At 35.1% G+C, this 19625-nt stretch overlaps 2 protein-coding genes and 1 long non-coding RNA gene across 4 annotated transcripts; 2 read left to right on the forward strand and 1 right to left on the reverse strand.

Annotated features, from left to right (window-relative positions):
- Window positions 1-309: 309 nt before the first annotated feature.
- On the forward strand, window positions 310-13275 carry LOC144027549 (FYN-binding protein 1). Its single transcript, XM_077535177.1, has 16 exons — window positions 310-395; window positions 2977-3535; window positions 8608-8710; window positions 8853-8908; window positions 9141-9178; window positions 9377-9408; window positions 9845-9926; window positions 9997-10159; window positions 10388-10532; window positions 10627-10643; window positions 11717-11786; window positions 12100-12142; window positions 12287-12452; window positions 12591-12624; window positions 12721-12758; window positions 12837-13275. The coding sequence occupies exons 1-16, from the start codon at window positions 393-395 to the stop codon at window positions 12872-12874; spliced, it is 1587 nt and encodes a 528-aa protein (XP_077391303.1). The 5' UTR covers window positions 310-392; the 3' UTR covers window positions 12875-13275.
- LOC144027551 (uncharacterized) lies at window positions 9746-14689 on the reverse strand. Its single transcript, XR_013285485.1, has 3 exons — window positions 14443-14689; window positions 10481-10553; window positions 9746-10146 (listed from the first exon to the last, which is right to left on the reverse strand). It is a non-coding gene; the product is annotated as an uncharacterized LOC144027551 (long non-coding RNA).
- pex11g (peroxisomal biogenesis factor 11 gamma) lies at window positions 14459-19006 on the forward strand. Of its 2 annotated transcripts, XM_077535179.1 has the most exons (6): window positions 14459-14705; window positions 15383-15412; window positions 15497-15580; window positions 16942-17120; window positions 18351-18416; window positions 18505-19006. In XM_077535179.1, the coding sequence occupies exons 1-6, from the start codon at window positions 14643-14645 to the stop codon at window positions 18719-18721; spliced, it is 639 nt and encodes a 212-aa protein (XP_077391305.1). In that variant the 5' UTR covers window positions 14459-14642; the 3' UTR covers window positions 18722-19006. The 2 variants fall into 2 exon arrangements, with proteins under 2 accessions (XP_077391305.1, XP_077391304.1); XM_077535178.1 differs by having other exon boundaries at window positions 15383-15580.
- Window positions 19007-19625: the final 619 nt, after the last annotated feature.

Genomic DNA, 19625 nt, shown 5'->3' on the forward strand with positions numbered 1-19625 from the left:
CAAAACACTATACAGTATGTGTTTTTTTAAAGGGAAAAAGCATCACTGCTTAATAAGTACTATTTTGCCTCATTTGTGTCTAAGCAATGAATTTATGAATTTTATCTTTCACCAAATATGTGTGGAAATATGTCATTCATCAGTCAGATAGTTTATGGATTATTTATGCGCATTGTTTAAATGCTTTCTAAATGTTTGTTGATATTTAGCAAATAAAAACATGGATAGATCAAATGAAATGTTATGCTATATTATGGCAGTGCAGGTGGTTTGTCACTTCCTGGTTTTCAGCAAGTGCACTGATACATCAGCCTGCTAACGCCATCACTGCACAACATGGAGCGCTATGCCACCAACCTGCTCTGACAATTCTGGAATCATCGAACAGAATTATGGTAAGAGAACTTCTCACTCTGCTTATTGTCTTGCTTTATATGATACGACAGATGTTTTGCCAGATTGATCAAGAGGCTAAATGAGCTGGAGAAAGTGAGGCTTGAACGCCTTTACAACCGGATTTGACAGTTACATTTACTGAATTCTTTGTTCAACACTTTTGTATTAATATTTTAAATGTGCCTTTTCCAGGATTTTTCTCACATTTAAAACACTTTTATTTTGAATGATATATCTGTATGTCAGTCTAGTGATAGTATTATAATACATTCCTAGGTTTGATTCTTAAAATGTCTTTAACATTTACACTCACTGATCTTTATTTACTTTTATTATTTAAACAAAGGTTAAGAGCCAAGTATAGCGCCTACTGGAATCATGAAAGGAAGTTCAATGCCACTATACTGTACAACCACAATAATGAACAATATTGCCACATGTCCATGAAAGCTTAGCATGCAAATAAAAGGCATGTAAGATACAGCACTTCATTTCATCATTTAGTGAGTGCATCCAGTCTAGCTTACTGTAAATCTTAAAACTGCATGTTGATGCGGACTGAAAGTTTGTTTCTGCTTCCTTTGTTCTATGTAAGCAAGTTGACTAGCAGTGAATCTTGCAGCTTATTGGTGCAGCAGTGTATGTATCTATAGCAACCAGTGCAGGATGCTTGTTGAGGTAAAGAAGTGTGCGGTTGCGTACACTTCCTTCACACTCTGGCTCTCCAATGGTTACAACTTCTAGGTCACTGGTCTGCAACCTGTGGCTCTTTAGTCCCTCTCATGTGGCTCCCTATGGATCTCTTAAAAAAAATAAAAAATAAAATAAAATAAAAAGAAAGAAAGAAAATCATATATTATATCAGATAAAATATTCTTTAAATTAATTAATAATTAAATAAAAAATTAAAACTTTCATATTCCAAAAAATGTCAGAGTGCAAATTTTTAATTTGTCAGAAAAAAAGGGGCGAAATGTAGATGGAAAAAGTACAACAACAAAAACTAATAATAATTAAAAAAAATAAAAAATAAAAATAAAAAAGACGTCATAAAAGTGGCAATTAAATGTCCAAGAAATTTATTTGTTGACATTTTATGTCTACGAAATTGCCAAAAATCCCATAAAATTGTTAGAAAAGAAGGCAGGAAAAAAAAAATCACCTAAAATAGCTATAAAATGTCCAAAAAGAAGAAGAAGAAGGGATGTAGAAAATTACCATAAAATGTCTCTCCTGTGGCTCCCTATGGGTCACGTTAAAAATAAAAAATGTAGAAATTCATATATATATATATATATATGTGTGTATATATATATATATATATATATATATATATATATATATATATATATATATATATATATATATATATATTGATCCTCAAATATTCTTTAAATGAATTAAGTATAAAATAAAAAATTAAATACTCCAAAAAATGTCAGAGTCAAAACTAAACTTTTAAGTTGTCAGAAAAAGAGGAATGAAAGGTAGATAAAAAAAAACGTTTTTTTTTTAAAAAAAAAAAAAAAAAGAAAGAAAGAGAGAAAGAAAGAAAGAAAGAAAGAAAGAAAGAAAAGGTCCAGAAGGTGACTACAAAATGTCCAAGAAAATTATTTGTGGACATAAAATGTCCACAAAATTGCCAAAAATCTCAGACAATTGTCAGCAAAAAAGGCAGGGGAATTTTTTTTTGAAAAATTGCCATAAAATGTCTCTCCTGTGACTCTCTATGATCACTTAAAAAAATTGTAGAAATTAATATATGTATTTATTACTTGTTTGTTTTGATTTTTTCAGATAAAATATTCTTTAAATTAATATGTAAAAAATGAAAAATTAAACATTCCAAAAAATGCCAGAGTCCAAATTCGAAAGGTAGATTAAAAAGTAAAAAAAAAAAAAAAAAGAAAAAGAAAAAGAAAGTCCAAAAGATGACTATATAATGTCCAAGAAAATTATTTGTGGACACAAAATATCCACAAGATTGCCAAAAATCACAGAAAATTGTTAGCAAAAAAGGCAGGAAAAAAATGTCGAAAATAGCCATAAAATGTCCAAAAAAAGGAAGGCGAGAGGCAGAAATCTACCATATGTTCAAAATGTCCAACAATGTCATACATTTGACAGAAAGGCAGAAAAGTCTAAAAATGTATGAAAAATGAAGTATGAAAAAAAATGCAAATAAAAAAATAACAATCCAAAAATGTAACACACTGAGTAGAAGAAAATGAAGCTCAATGTATTAAATGCTGCATAGTTTTCTTTTATGGTGCAGCTCTAATTAGCGCTCATGCATTAGACCAACACTAACACATTGTTTCATTCGTCACAATGTTCAAATGTTTTGCGTCTTCAGAGAGAAGGTTGCTGACCCCAGTTCTATAGGTGTCCACTCAAAAGATCCCTTACATCAGGCCTGATTTACCTCTTCTATAAATAGGGTCACTAATCGTCCGTAAAGCGTGTCTTTTATTTCTAACCTGCGTTGAAAAGTGGGTCATGTTTCTGAAAAGTCAACAAGAAAAGTCCATGTTAAATTGCAAGAAGGCTTTTTGATGTGTGCTTTGTTGTTGTTGACAGGGCGACGGTGTCGATGTCAAGGCTTTGCGAGCCAGATTCAGCAGCAGCGCCAGCGCATCACACGCCAGCAGCCGGGACAGCAATTCTCCCAAATCTCCACGGCCTGGTCTTGTGAGAGCGATACCAACAACAGCAGAGGATCTTTTCCGGCCTAAAGTGCCTCCTACAGTGCTTCCACCTGTGGCTGGTCCAGATGTGAAGTTCCAAAGGGAAGAAACTCCGCCCACCCCCTCCGAGCCTGTTTTTTTCCCTCAATCACCTCCCAATACAGGCCTCAGAACATTTGTCCAGTCTACGGGCGGTAATAAGATTAAACAGACAGGACAGATGTTAGAACAAATGATGCTGAGTGGGGCCGCGGGGGCCAAAGTCACCCCACCATTAACTCCTCACCCCCTGCGACTGAGGAGCACAAGCAATGTCATTCCATTAAGGAAGCCGCTTCCCCCTCAGGGACCCCTTCCCTTAAAACCCAAACGACCACACAACGTTGACCTGCAGCGATTCCTGAACATCACCCAACGAGCTCGGCAACTTCCTGCTTTGAGGACGAGAGAAGGTGAGTGTGTAAATGTGAGTATGTTTTTCAAACAACAGAGGACATAAGAACACAACAAGCGTGAAAAATTACACTTTTGCGAGTATTTGGGCTATTTACAGCAGGTGGGACCAAACTGTGGCCTGGGGGTCATTTGCCTTCCATTTTTTAGTTGCCCACAGAATGGACTCAAATAACAGTTGGTATGGCCCATATCACCTTTAAATTGTTGTTGTTGTTTTATAACCTACAGTTTATAAACCAGGGGTGTCCAAGTTGGGTCCTCGAGAGCCTGTTTTCCATGTCTCCCTCCTTCGGTGCAGCTGAATCTAATGATCAGCTCGTCAGCAAGCTTTGCAGAAGCCTGATAACGATCCTAATTATGAATCGGGTGTGTTAGTGGAGAGAAACATGGAAAACAGGCTAGATAGGGGCTCTCGAGGACCCAACTTGGACACCCCTGTTGTAAACAATGTGAAATTTCTTGGTGGAGTGGTTTTCCTGTATTTTATAAATTGAAAGTGAAGAATTCCAATGGGGCCCTTAGAGAGTAATAATATGCCGTTTTAGTCCGTCGCGATCAAAAATTGGATTTATGGCCTCATTCGCTTTGATGTCCTTTGATGTCCTTTGATGTCCTTTGATGACGTAGGATGAAACGATAAAAATGATCGATCGGGGGTCAAGAGGTCACGATCAAAGGCCTGGTATGACGTAGGATGAAAGGGAACGATAAAAATGATCGATCCGGGGTCAATAGGTCACGATCAAAGACTTTTTGGATGACGTATGAAAGGAAAACGCTAAAAATAAGGGTTAGGGTTAGGATTTCAAAAAGAGAGAGAAGTGTGCCTGTGTGTGTGTGCAACATGGTGGGAGGGTGGGGCGGGGGGAAGGAAATGGCTGGTGAGGAGGGTGCGCGTCTGTCTGTATGTCTGTGCAGCACGATGAAAATGAATCGTGCATGATAATCCTCTAGGGGGACCCCCAAGAAGGAGATTATATATGACCGCTTTTGATAAAAATGTGTAAGAAGCGACGTGGTAGGCCGATATGATTAATCCCAAGAGAGAGGAATTGGGGGTGTCAAGGTCAAAAGTGCCCTTTTGAAAGGTGCTAAGGAGTACACGATATTTTCAAAGGAGATATGCCTTTCCTCTTTCGTCTGTTTTTCTCATATGGACAGGAAGACGAGGTGAGATTTAAAAGCGATAGAAAAACAAAAAATAGGTGGGGGTGACGATTGTTTTACGACTTTAGAAGAATGTGTGGACGATGCGGATGGCTTTTTTTTTTCCTTCCAGATTTTGTTAAAAAAAACATACGCGCGCGCGCACATACACAGACTCAATAACAGACTTATATTGGAGTAAGATGTATGAATAAAAGAATGAAAAAGAATGACGAAGGGTCGACTCTTTCTTTTTTTTTTAAAAGAAAAAAAAATATTTAGGAGGAGCTTTTCGCTACTTAAGTAGCCCTGCCAGAGCCCAGACTTGAATCTGATTGAACATCTCTGGAGAGATCTGAAAACGGCTGTGCAGCAATGCTCCCCATCCAACCCGATGGAGCTTGAGCACAATGATAGGTCCAATCAAAATCGTATAAACAACGAAGCTAACACGTAACACGAGAAGTAACAAAATGGAAAAATAATAAGATCAATAACTAAAAACAAAAAAATACTAAATATAAATAAATAAGAAAAATAAACATTTAACCTTATAGGAAATTTAACCTTATAGGGAAAAGTACACATCTGCAGAAGAGCTAATACATCTTGCGCGCTCTGCTAATAAGAGTGTCTCCCTCACCTTCTGTTTTCTTAAAATAAAAAAAAATAAAAATAAAAAAACAGCTACTCTCCTATCCCCAAAAAATAAAACTACACCCGGCCTACAGGGGTATCCATTGAAACAACTCAAGGTAATAATTATAAGATATTTCATTTATACGCAGTCAAATAAAAAAGGATAATATATTTACTCTTACAAACAACCGTTTAAAGATAAAAAAAAAAAAAAACTCTACTATAGCCAAAGGTTTACATGAGTACCCACTAAAACCATCCTAGGAATTAATTCTAAGATATTTCATTTCAGTCAAATAAAAAAGGATAATATATTTAATCTTACAAACAACCGTTTAAAGATTTAAAAAAAAATACATTATTTTTATTCATCATCCACCGTTTCATTGATATCAAACATTGTTTAACAATACAAACCCTCATGACAACGTTTAATACACAATTATTTTTTGCAACATATCACCTCTCACTCTGTCTTCCTCCTGCCATCTGAAAACCCCATTCACCCCTCCTCCTCTCTCTTCCGCGTGTCAATTGAAGCCCCGCCCCTCTCACCGTCCCTCCTCTCTCCTCCTACCATTTTGAACCCCCTCATTCACGCCCCCCACCACAAGTTCACACCACCCCTCACTCTGGCCCATTTTTTCCAACTTTCACTCCAGCTAATAATCATTTGTGCTTTTGTTTGTAGGTTGTTGAAATCTCCGTAAAAAGAGCTGCTGCGGTCCAATTCTTGGTTTTAAAGAATGTCTCACTTGTAATGTCACAAACGTTTCCATAATCATGTTCTCGCCTCTCTCCCCAGACCTCAAGGTATGAATGTGTTCCCGCCAAATTCACTCTTACAAAAATGTCTGTATCGAAAAGCTCCTCCTACATATTTTTTTTTCTTTTTAAAAAAAAAGAAAGAGTCGACCCTTCGTCATTCTTTTTCATTCTTTTATTCATACATCTTACTCCAATATAAGTCTGTTATTGAGTCTGTGTATGTGCGCGCGCGCGTATGTTTTTTTTAACAAAATCTGGAAGGAAAAAAAAAAGCCATCCGCATCGTCCACACATTCTTCTAAAGTCATAAAACAATCGTCACCCCCACCTATTTTTTGTTTTTCTATCGCTTTTAAATCTCACCTCGTCTTCCTGTCCATATGAGAAAAACAGACGAAAGAGGAAAGGCATATCTCCTTTTAAAATATCGTGTACTCCTTAGCACCTTTCAAAAGGGCACTTTTGACCTTGACACCCCCAATTCCTCTCTCTTGGGATTAATCATATCGGCCTACCACGTCGCTTCTTACACATTTTTATCAAAAGCGGTCATATATAATCTCCTTCTTGGGGGTCCCCCTAGAGGATTATCATGCACGATTCATTTTCATCGTGCTGCACAGACATACAGACAGACGCGCACCCCCCTCACCAGCCATTTCCTCCCCCCCGCCACACCCTCCCACCATGTTGCACACACACACACACACACACACACACACACAGGCACACTTCTCTCTCTTTTTGAAATCCTAACCCTAACCCTTATTTTTATCGTTTTCCTTTCATACGTCATCCAAAAAGTCTTTGATCGTGACCTATTGACCCCCGATCGATCATTTTTATCGTTCCCTTTCATCCTACGTCATACCAGGCCTTTGATCGTGACCTCTTGACCCCCGATCGATCATTTTTATCGTTTCATCCTACGTCATCAAAGGACATCAAAGGACATCAAAGCGAATGAGGCCATAAATCCAATTTTTGATCGCGACGGACTAAAACGGCATATAATGGTTCTCTGCCCTTACATCCTTATATTTTTCTGTATGCAGCCCTTGGAAGGAAAAGTTTGAACACACCTGGTTTACAGCTTGTATTAACAACTTTGTTTACTGTTCCCTCAAAATGACTCAAAACACAGTCATTAACTGGCAACAAAAGTGACTTCACACCAGTTATTATAGTTTTGCATTTTTCATTGTAGTTTTTTTTTTTTTTTCATTTCGTTTTGACTCGTTCTTTTAAATTCAGTTATTTTCCTTAGTTTTTACAGAAAGTTTGTTAGTTTTTATTACATTTTTTTTCCACAAATGATTTATTTTAGTTAAGTTTTTATTATTTTTTGTGTTAGTTTCTTTTTTTAAAATATATAGATAGGAAGATAATATTTGTAAGAAAATGTCATTAAATATTATGTAATAAAGTTAAGTAAACTACAATTTCAACTTTTTTCCTGCAGCATTATTATTTCATTAACGGAAAAAAAATCAGTCATAGTTTGTAATACTGTAGAGTAAATTTGACTCTATTTAGATAAACTCAACTCCACTCAACTCAACTTTATTTATAAAGCGCTTTAAGAACACCGTTGCTGTATACAAAGTGCTGTACATAAACAAACATCAGTTTTGCGGTAAACAAGAACAAAACAAACATTTTGAAGTGCAAATATAGTTTTTTTTTTTTTTTTTTTTTTTTTTTTAAACAAGTAAATACATTTTACATCAGTAAATAAATAATAAGTAGTGAATAAATAAATACATAAATAAGTAGACTAAACATCAAACTCATACACACCACAAGACACCAAGAACAAGTCTCATGGTGCACCAAAAGCCAAAGAATACAGATGTGTTTTAAGACGTGTTTTAAAAGAGGATTAAATTTGACTATTTAGAGTGGGGCTAAATAGGTTCAATTTTAGAGTAATATTTACAATTGGAAGAAAATAAAGAATTGGGGAAAAAAGTCATCCAAGGGTTGTGGACCAAGCTCACAACCTTCAGCTTGGGAGACTGTCACATCACCACCTGAGCGATGCCCCTCCTACTGTTGTATCAAAGAAGAGACCAAACACATTGTTTTTGGTCCTTGGAGTTAGGAAGAGTCCAGCTGATATGAACGATCTAGTAACACACAGCAGGTGCTGTGTGGCTAAGTGAGTAAGTAGATCGGCTGTCTCTACAGCTGCCGTGACTTTGTTCCTGAACCCTTGAATGACTTTTATTCTTTTTTCCCAATTGAATGTATTGTGCCCCAAACTGTTGTGGCCCTGTGCAAGATGATACAATATATGTGTATATATACATGTATATATATATATATATATATATATATATATATATATATATATATATATATATATATATATATATATATATATATATATATGTTTAATGGTTGAATGGATGGTCTATCAGAGTGTCATTGTTGTGCTTCCTTGTCTGTATCATTGTTTGGGTGCTGTTTCACTTTCCAAAAATGACATTGTCACCCCCAAACGGTTTCTCAGGCTCAGAAGCAAGACAAATATCTGTACCTGGAGTGACCAGTCCGTTAAATCCTCCTTCACGACCCATCAAACCCAGCAAGCTGCAGAACCAGGTTACCTCTGTGTGAGTATTTGGCTGATTCGATTCATTTGTCTAATGTTTGGTTCCAGAATTTCTTCCACAAATGTAATTTGAATTTAATTTCAAATAGTCCAATTCACCCCAAATTAATCTGACACCCGACATATTGTGTTGTTCACTGCAGGGATGTTGACATCTACCAGGATGCTTATGATGACATTGCAAGCTTGGAAGACAAAGGTAAAAATAAGTGCAATAAAAAATAACATATGATTGGATATCTTTATCATTGTAAATATGAAAGTTATACTTAGCTCCTTGCAAAACGGTAACTTACATTTTAACATTCCAAACATCCAGGATTATTGCCAATTTAGCTGCTTGGGGCTCAAATTTTTAATTTCTAATGACTGATGAGGCTGAGGATAGTTGACCATAATCGTATATATTTATTCATTTGTCTATTTCTCAGAATCCAGGAGCAACAATAGCTCTCAGTGGACAGACAAGGTAAGGGCAAAAAGTTGTGATAAATCCGAAATAAATGCAGTACAACTTTGAGGTCAAATTGTAATTTTCTGAAAATGGTGCATGGGAAAAAAAATGTCACATTATAAATTCTTGAATCAAATCTGCCTAAATATAAACATTTCCTATGTTGGGAAGTGCTCATTATTGATTTTTAAATGCACACAATCTGTCTTGCAGGATGAAAGTGACATGTACGAGCATATTGAGGAGTAAGTTCACACTTTAAATGTTTACCAATAAACCAAAAGGAGAGAAAGAAAATGGAAGGAAATCGCTCAGAGGGCATATTGGCTTGTCAGAAAGACTCTAGTGTTACCATGGCAACACAGACCACCTACTCCAGTGATTTATAATAATTGTTGGAATAGCCAAAACTTGTCTGAGTTTTTAAGTCATATTTTATTTTATTTTTTTAATCTTATTTATTTATTTATTTTTTTACAGGAAACACAAAAAATGAACCATTTGCATCATGAGGAGATGATTTAGGCAAAAAACAAACAAAAAAAAAACACTTAGGCAATTATTTTAAGAGGGTGACGATTTGTTAGCTTGGATTCTTATAGCCCAACCAACAAGTAGCAATATTTCTAACATTGATGTTCTTTTTGTTTGCCCTGGTTCAACAAATATTGGACGAAACAGGGATCAAGTGAGGGTGAACTCTGATGCTGAAATGAGAGTAAAGGAGCAGAAAAGAGAAAATGATTTTAGGAGAAAATTCCAGGTAGGATTCTGTTACGTAACATCCATCCATCTTAGAAGCCCAAAATGAAGGTCCACATTTTCCGTCGTAGCTGCAAACTGAGGAAGAAATTCTACACGTTGCCAGAGCTCGTCACGACTGGTACGGTGGAGGCAAACTGGACCTCAGGGTACGCCAAGGCGAGAGTGTGGAGATCCTCCGAGTGAAGAATAACCCAGAGGGCAAGTGGTTGGCTCGCTCCCTGGATGGAAAATGTGAGATTGTTTTTTTTAGATTATTTAGGTCTTTTGTTAACATGAACATGCTGCATCACTTTTTTTGTGGGGTTTATATCGATTGTTTATCCATTTTTACAATTCACTTAGTTACTGTCTATAATGCCCTCACAAATGGGAAAGGAGATACTAAATGGTCCGGGCGAACCAGACACTGATGATGCTTGATAATAATTCAGTGCAATGTCTCTGTATTCTTGCCTGTAGATGGATACATCAGTAACACATGCGTGGATGTTGATCATGACGAAGTGAAGCGTAAATTGTTCCAATCCAGAAGAACTGAGGCATCAATCTTACCTCCACCTCCTCCGGATCCACCACAGTTGTTACATATGGAGTCCAATAGCAGGTGTAGCATCATCTCTTTATCCTGCAGCATCATAAAATGTACATTTTTTTCCCTGACACTTTTAATGAACATGTTTTTTTCTTCATATTTGCAGTTTGAGTCACAGTGAAGGTAAGTGACACAGTGTAAACAATCTGTAAGCCTACTATAGTTTACCATTAAAAGACTTGGTGTGAATCCTGATTAAAAAAAAAAAAAAAAAAGATCTCACAGCCAACCCAAGACATAAGCAAACTAAGAAGCTTGTTGGAGCCGCCTGGGGGCCCCTCAAAGAGCGCAAGATTTTTTTTCCCAACACATTGTTAAAGAAATGATAAGGCCGATGAATTCTATGTCCACTATTCCTCTACATGCTTAAGAATTGTATTGTAGTAGTCAAGAAGTGAGAAAGTGCAAATTAAAGAGCCAAATTAAATTCAATAAATAAATATGCAAGAAAATAAGTGCAATATTGTATATGACAGGAAATTTTAATTTCTTTTTTTTAATGTATGAATACCCTTTTTTTTTTGTTTTTTTTTTGTTAAAGGGATACTTTACTTATTTAAACATTTTTGGCAGTCAAACATGAATATTTTGCCTATAATAAAATTGATATTTTCACTATCTTTCATGTACAATTAGTACCTTTAAAAACACATTTATTTATTTATTTATTTATTTTTTTAATAACCACTCACTCACACACACACAAGCTCACCTCACATAAACCACATGGGGTATCCCAGGCGGGGGAGCAAACCCGCGCCAGCCCACTCCTCCAGTTGCAAAATGTGTTTTTAAAGGTACTAATTGTACGTGAATAATAATGAAAGTATCAAATTAATTATAGACAAAATATTAACTGTTTATTGCTATAATGGGCTAAATAAGTGAAGTATCCCTTTAATTTTGAATATGGATTTTAATTACATATTTTTAGCATATTCAAATCGTTTTGTCCTCTACGAGTTGTTGTTTAATATTAATGTTCAATAAACTGTTTAAAAAAAAAAATAAAGGAAAATAAATAAATAAATAAAAGTACGGGTAGTCGCCAACTTGTAACTCTCTCGTGCGATACTATCTTACCTGCAGAGTAACACTGCCACCTAGCGTTAAAATCAGTGAACACAACACACTGCTTCATAAAACGGAACTCAGACAAGTCTATACAAACGAAGAACATCTTTTTGTGTCCTTAGATTACAGTGAGGACTTTCATCTATCAAATGAGGATTTTCCGCCACCACCACCACCACCACCTGAAATTAGGTACAACATTTATTTATTTATTTATTTATTGTTCATTGAAAGAAAACTGGAAATGGTTGTTGGAGTAAACTACCTGCTTCATTCTTGTTCATGTGTTCATTTTCCCAACATGGAACATAAAGAGGAGAGTTATTTTGTTTTTTTCCCTGTTTTTCAGGATTGTTATTCAATTTGGACATCTGCTTTCACAAATCTTACGCACATTAAAATTTGGCATTTACAGTAATCAATTTGACAAAACTGTTGACTTCAAATCAGATGACACAAAACAAGCAGTAAAATTTTTGCTGTTGTTTGTTTGTTTTTTTTACAGTATTGACGCCACCATGGAAAAGGAGCTAAGGAAAAAATTCAAGGTATGTAGTTTCCTTCACTTTTTGTTGGGCTGTTAAAAAGATTGCGACAAAATGTGCTGTAAGTATTCTTGTAGTCATTGTGGGATATAAGAATGAATAATAACTGGATAAATGACTTGATGTCATCTGTGCAAAACGTGTCAGTACAAGGGTCCACTGAGAGTGTTGCAGACGGTGATGATGGATCCTAACGGTGTCATGAAGAAGCCAGGAGGAAAAGACCTCCGTGTGTCTCAGGGTGATGTTCTCGACGTCATCCAGCTCACCAACAGCAAAAAAGTTCTGTGCCACAACCGCACATCAGGAAAATGTACGTCAAAATACCAATTTTGTGATTGTTATGACTGGATTTTTGTGGTAAATTATCACTTTCTAACAGATGGATACATTAAAACAAAAATAGTTTGTTGAGGCTGTTTAAAAGTTTTCCTTGTGGTATTTCTTACAGATGGTTATGTGTCTAGAAAGCTTCTTTTTCCGCTGTGAGTTAATGTTATTTTTCAACTAGTCAGTCGTGTGGAGACTAAATGAAATATATTATATTATTGTAATCAACACCTTATCATCCTCATTTGCAGGGAAGGGGACATTTATGACGATGTCGATTATACCAGTGGTGAGTAGCATGTCCTTAACAACAATGACTTGTTGCAGAATTGAATTTTCTTATCATCTTTCTTCTTTTCTCTTTCAGAACCACATGACAGCGACTATACACATGCTGATTATTAAGCCATGTCAAAATAAACACATAAAAATAGATACATACTTATAGAGATAAACGATAGGATGCAAACAAACTAAATTAACCTGAGAACCGAAAGTGCTTGTTAGAGAGTTGTCATACTTTTAAATACAGTAAGGGATCAGCATAAAGCTTTCATATAGATTATCAAATGAGGACAAATATAGATTTAATCACTCAACATTGTTTTTGCATCTTTTGCTTTGCTTGACCACTGAGATCATTTCTAATAAACACTCTTATTTAGGTAAAATTGTGTCTGATATGTTGACTGCATTAAAATGAAGCCTACTGGAAAACAGATGCTCACTATGATGTACATATTTATGACAAGATATATTTTTTTCATTTATTTTTCCTTTTAAACATAGAATTACAACAGCCTTCAATATAGAATTTAATAGATCACAACATCCGAAAAGAAAACGGGCTGAGGGGTGAAGCTGTGGCTTAATAAAACTCCGTACCCAGTATACATTGAAGACACGTCAATCATCAAGAGACCTTATCATGTCTTCAATAATGATAATAAATAATAATAATAATAATAATAATAATAATAATAATAATAATAATAATAATAATAATAATAATAAGAGGGCTGTGCACTTAATCAAAATTCAATTACAATTTCAATTATTACACTCCACAATTACAAAATCAGCATAATCGTAAAAAAGATTAACACTAATTTCGAAATTGTTTAAATTTATGCATTTGCATTTAATATTTTTTTGTTTCACCCAAAAGTAACATGCATAATTAGTATTTCAAACAGTTTTATTTGTCTTAATATTTTTTATGTTTAAGCATTTTCTTGTTTTGTACCTTATCATGTCTTCAATAATAATAATAATAATAATAATAATAATAATAATAATAATAATAAGAGGGCTGTGCACTTAATCAAAATTCAATTACAATTTCAATTGTATGTTTAAGCATTTTCTTGTTTTGTACCAAAAACTAAATGATCATCCTAATCATGATTTCAATTATTACCAGTTGTAATTAATATTTTCTTCAGACTCGAGCAGCCCTTAATAATAATAATCATTATAATAATTATACATGCATGGCAGGTTAATTGGGCGCTCCGAATTGTCCCTAGGTGTGCGTGTGAGTGTGGATGGTTGTTCGTCTCCGTGTGCCCTGCGATTGGTTGGCAACCAGTCAAGGGTGTCCCCCGCCTACTGCCCAGAGCCAGCTGAGATAGGCGCCAGCAGCCCCCGCGACCCTTGTGAGGAATAAGCGGTCAAGAAAATGGATGGATGGATATAATAATTATAATCATTATCATCATCATCATCATCATCATGAAAATGTTGCCCGAGAATTGTTTGGCAACCGATTCAGGGTGTACCCCGCATACTGACCGGAGCAGGCTGGGATAGGCTCCAGCACCCCCGCGACTCTTGTGAGGAGTAAGCGGTTAATAAAATGGATGGATGGATGGATGGATGGAAGGAAGGAAGGAAGGAAGGAGATGTATCGCTGAACAATAAACTAGTTGTACGTTAGAGGGCAGCATTTTCTCGCGCGCCACAGAACAAACCTGAAAGTTGATCGAGAAGCTCGGTGATCGATTACTCGGGTCTGAAGTGTTCCACGGTCGAAGTCCAGCAGACGTTTAGAAAACAACGATGCAAACTGAAGTTCAAGATGTTTTACATTAAAGGATGACAATCGCGTAGACTATATTTGTTTATTTTTTTAACAGCAGCGTGTACTTGTATCAATCAGTTAGTGTCAGATATGCAGCACTCTGTCGACTGCCTTGTTCGGGTGCTCGAGTCCTACAGGGGAAGAGATAAAGTCGTGAGTATTACGTGCACAGGAAGTAACAAGCTGTGACACCTGTGATGAAAATCTCCAAAATACTCACGAACATGTTGCATCTCTTTCTGTCAATTCAAGATTATATACTCCCGAAAAACGGATTTCATACCATGCAATTTATTTTATTTAATTCCTAACTCAATGTGACTTGTTAAGATCAGGATAATAACATATTTTTTATATTTTTAGTTACAGGTAGGGAGTTAAGGACATTTATTTTTGAAAATATTTGTATTTTTAAAAGCAGCGGATGGGTGCTTACGTAGACTTTCTTTTTTTTCCTCTTTCTTTTAATTATATGCAGAACAGTGCACGATAGCTTTGCTAAAACCACCGAATAAATGAAATGAGCAGCAATGGAAACAGCCCTAAGGGAAAAGTAACATGTTTCAAAGTAAACACTGTGTCATGTAACTGATGTTTAGTATTTTCTGCAAATAGATCATTCTTAAGAACACTGTTATCACAACTTTATCCACTACATTTTTATTTTCAAAAGTCAATCATGGGCCACTCCGAGGATGTGCACGGGCTTGCCAGTTGCCCAGCCCTGACATAACGTGTAAATATGTATTCAACAAAATACGTAAACCAAGAATATAAAATACTGCCACTGATGTCTTCTATTTCTGACAGGATGTCTTCTCTGATTACAGATCAGGACACTCTGCTATGGGTCCCAGCTGGTGGGTGGCATTCTTTCACGCAAGGCAGTGACAGATGCTTCATCCCACAACCTTGGCAAAAGTCTGATGCTGTTTTCCACTCAGCTAAGCCAATGCAGGATGGTGCTGAGACTGTTCGATGACCTGTCCATGCTGGCTTATTCCACCAGTTATGGATTTGGAGCCAAGGTGTACTTTTCTTCTTCTCATGGTGACACGTAAATATAGTGAAATGATTCAAATAGTTATGTTTGCTTAAATAAGCAGCCTGGTGGGATTATGATTAGCACATATGCCCCACAGTTTTGAGGTTCAAAAAAGAAAATAGGTTTCCCAGTAAGCTTTGTTCTGCTGGTGCAGTTTCGTTGTTGTACACCAGGGGTCTGCAATCTGCAAATCTGGAGCAACATGTCCTCCCTGTATTTTTAAATATTATTCAAATAGATTAATGATTTTGATTAAAAAAAAAAAAAAGAAGAAGAATTAAATCTAAAAATAATGTCAGACTCCAAAATTTTAAGTTGTCAAAAAAAACAGCTGAAAAGGTAGATTTAAAAAAAAAAAAAAATTCAAAACTTTTTTTTGGAATTGCCAGAAAAGTCAGAAAATTGATTTAAAAAAAAAAAAAAAAAAGGCAGAACAGAAAATGTAACTATAAAATGTCCAAAAACAAAAGAAGAAATCTCGAAAATTACCGTAAAATGTACACAAAATTGCAAAAAAGTCAGAAAATGTATTTTATTTTAAAAAAAAGGCAGAAAAGAACAATTTTAAAAAGTAACTCTGAAGTGTCCAAAATCAAAAGAAGAAATCCCCCCAAAAATTATCATAGAATGTACACAAAATTGCAAAAAAAAAAAAAAAGCAGAAAAGAACACTTTTAAAAAGTAACTATAAAATGTCCAAAATCCAAAGAAGAAATCCCGAAATTTATCATAGAATTTACACAAAATTGAAAAAAAAAAGTCTGAAAATTGATTTAGCAAAAATGCAGGAAAAAATGTTCAAAAAGTAACCATAAAATGTCCAAAACTAAAAAAGGAAATCCCCCAAAAATTATTATAGAATGTACACAAAATTGCAAAAAAATATATATATTTTTTTTTTAAGGCAGAAAAGAACACTTTTATAAAGTAACTATAAAATGTCCAAAATCAAAAGAAGAAATCCCGAAATGTATCAACAGAATGTACACAAAATTGAGGAAAAAAATAAAAAATAATCCAAAAAATTACCATAAAATGCCAAAAAAAAATGTCAGAAAATTGATAGCAAAAAATGCAGGAAAAAAGTAAAAAAAAATAAAATAGCCATAAAATGTCCCATAAAGGAAGAAGAGAGGCAGAGAATTACCATATGTCCATAAATCTGCCAAAAATGTTCGAAACGACAGAAAGGCAGAAAAGTCTAAAACTGTATCAAAAATGAATTATGGGGGGGGGGGATCAAAAACGGAAGATGAAAGGTAGAAGAAAATAATCCTTAAATAAAGTTGAGTTAAATGTCAAGGTGTTTGCATGTGATGCCAACATGTTGCATGTCATATGAAGGAGAAAGACGGAATGGTGCGCTGGATATCAGTGCTCACCAATGTGGCCGACCAGCTGTACTACCCGTGCGAGCACGTGGCGTGGGCTGCTGACGCTCAACTCGTTAGAGTGAAGTCTGACAGATGGTGGCTCATCAGCACGGTGCTGTGGGGAACATCGCTGCTCCTGGGGATACTTAGGTGAAGTCGTCTCTACTGAACACAACATGCTTTTGTCATTTCACTTTATGTCAGTGGTAGTTGTACGATTATGGAAAAAATAATCATCACGATTATTTTGGCAATAATTGAAATCACAGTTATTCAAATGGTTACAAGTATTTATTTTTTGGTACAAAAGAAGAAAATGTTTAAACATTTACAAATATAAAGACCAATTTAAAAAAACAAACACTATAATTATGTAAGTTCCTTTTGGACCAAACATAATTTTCAATATTATTTATATATATATATATATATATATATATATATATATATATATATATATATATATATATATATATATATATATATATATATTTTTTTTTTTTTTTTTTTATTTAGGCCAAAACCTGAAGTTGGAGGGCAGCATGTGCAAGGTGCAGTAGGACGATCATTTATTTTTTATTTTTTGGTACAAAACAAGAAAATGTTTTAAACGTACAAAACTAAAAAATAAATAAAACAAAATTATTTGAAACACTAATGATGCAAGTTCCTTTTGGATAAAACAGAATTTATTAAATTAGTTATTTTAAAATTTAAGCTATGAATGTAAACAACTCAAAATTTAGTATTAACTCATTCACTCCCAACCATTTTCACTGAAGCAATCCCTTTACTGGATTTTGACTGCTTTTGCAAGGCCCACAGTATTGTATTCTACTGCTATAAAACATGGAATCTACCAAAAGAAAAAAATAGCATAGCTTCTTTCATCAGGAAAAAAAAGGAGTATATTTCTATCTGTTTTCGTTTTGCACCAATTAGCATTAGAATATAGCTAAGTTTCATCACAAATCTGTTTAAAACAGTGGGGAAAAGAGTTTTTCTGCAACATAGCCCTGTTTGATCTCTTATACTCTGCTGCCACCTGCTGGCTGTTTTTGTAATAACTACCATTGCTTCAAGCATTTTCTTCAGTTCAGAGGTTACATTAAAGCCTTCTGTATGCTCTAGCATAATTAAAACCAAACAAACAAACAAACAAAACTTATAAATACGTCTTTGGAAGAAAATTAGTTTTGTTTTTTTGTTTTTAATTGCACACCCCTAGTTGTACCTATTATTTACAAACAGTATTAATTTGTCAGTTGAACACAATAACTGTTATTTTTGCACTGTTCTCTAAATAGAAACATGATGATTGGTGACTTGCTTATGCACACATTCAGAGTTCAATTGTGATGCAACTTGTGTGTTCTTCAGGTCACTCAGAGTTCTGAAGCTACTCAAAAAGGAGCTAAGGAAACGTGACAAAGATGGAATCAAGTGGTGTGTACAGCTTTATTTTCATTAAAAATGACAGCATATAAGATTTTTTTGGGCTGTTGTCTCAATGGATCTTTTCCACCTCCCACAGCCACTGTCAGATTCATGGGCAGATGCAAGCGGAGTTGCTTTCCATCCTGGGATGTATGACAGACCTCAGTAACGCCATCCACTGGATGCCTCAAGGCTTCCTGTGGGCAGGACGATTCCCTCCTTGGCTAGTGGGACTGATGGGGACGATCTCCTCTTTGGTTGGTTTGATCAAGATGAAGGAGACTGTGATCAGTGATGGATGCTGCAGCAAATAAATAATTTATCTTTTTTTTTTTTTTTTTTTTTCTCCCCTCATGTACACAAATTTTTCTTCCAGTACTTTTTCTGTGCAAAAGGCTTGCTGGCAAAAGGGTGTTGAAATTATTTATTGTTGCCACTGGATGTTAAATTATCTTGATGTGTCACTATCATTGTGTTTTTAAGGCAGCAATAATGATAAGTTTCTTTGGTGTCCTTACATGTGAAGCAAATATCAGGTGTAATATGGTATTTTGTATGTCTACATCATTCAATTATAATAAACTAGTATTTTTATTTTTTTTAACTTGTAATTATTTTAATACAGTTTACAGCATTTCCTTCATATACAGATACCTCGCTTATGTTATAGAGGGAAACCGTTTTATTCATCATCTGTTTAATTAATCACACGTTATTTACAAATATGCAAACCATCTTAACATCAGTTCTTTCTTCCCCCCACCAGCAGATGGAAATTGAAGACTCCTGCCCTCTTTCAGCTGGTGTAACAAAAGCACCTCCCCCTTTTTATCGCCCTATCACTCATTTATTTTCCCAGATTGTCAATAGAGATTTCTACAAGTCAGTGTTTTGTTTTTTGTTTTTTTAAACATCTGACAGGTCTGAGAGCAGGGTCGTTCTTATTTTGAACATCCAAAGTCGTAAACCGGGTCATTCTTAAAATAATAATAATAATAATAATAAAATAAATAAATAAAAAACCCTGCCCACCTAGCATCGGTCATAAAACAATTATTCGTTTTAAAGACATCTGGACCGGTAGCAGATTCGTAACTCTATCCTTTTTAATGATCTCGCTAGTGTTTAGATAAACACTTCTTCTCTCCCATTTGTCTTTTTAAGCTACAACACAATGTTGTGCATCAACCCTTTAATGTAAACAAACCAGCCTAGCCC

Source organism: Festucalex cinctus, chromosome 10 (genome assembly GCF_051991245.1).
Source record: "Festucalex cinctus isolate MCC-2025b chromosome 10, RoL_Fcin_1.0, whole genome shotgun sequence".
Lineage (NCBI taxonomy): Eukaryota > Metazoa > Chordata > Actinopteri > Syngnathiformes > Syngnathidae > Festucalex > Festucalex cinctus.

Excerpts from the sequence above, each read along its gene's own strand:
- LOC144027549 (XM_077535177.1), top strand. Across the intron at positions 9,179-9,376 it reads GCTCTCAGTGGACAGACAAG|GATGAAAGTGACATGTACGA; the intron begins GTAAGGGCAAAA and ends TCTGTCTTGCAG. Across the intron at positions 11,787-12,099 it reads CCACCACCACCTGAAATTAG|TATTGACGCCACCATGGAAA; the intron begins GTACAACATTTA and ends TTTTTTTTACAG.
- pex11g (XM_077535178.1), top strand. The coding sequence starts at position 14,643 with ATGCAGCACTCTGTCGACTGCCTTGTTCGGGTGCTCGAGTCCTACAGG. Across the intron at positions 15,581-16,941 it reads GTTATGGATTTGGAGCCAAG|GAGAAAGACGGAATGGTGCG; the intron begins GTGTACTTTTCT and ends TGTCATATGAAG. Across the intron at positions 17,121-18,350 it reads CTGCTCCTGGGGATACTTAG|GTCACTCAGAGTTCTGAAGC; the intron begins GTGAAGTCGTCT and ends TGTGTTCTTCAG.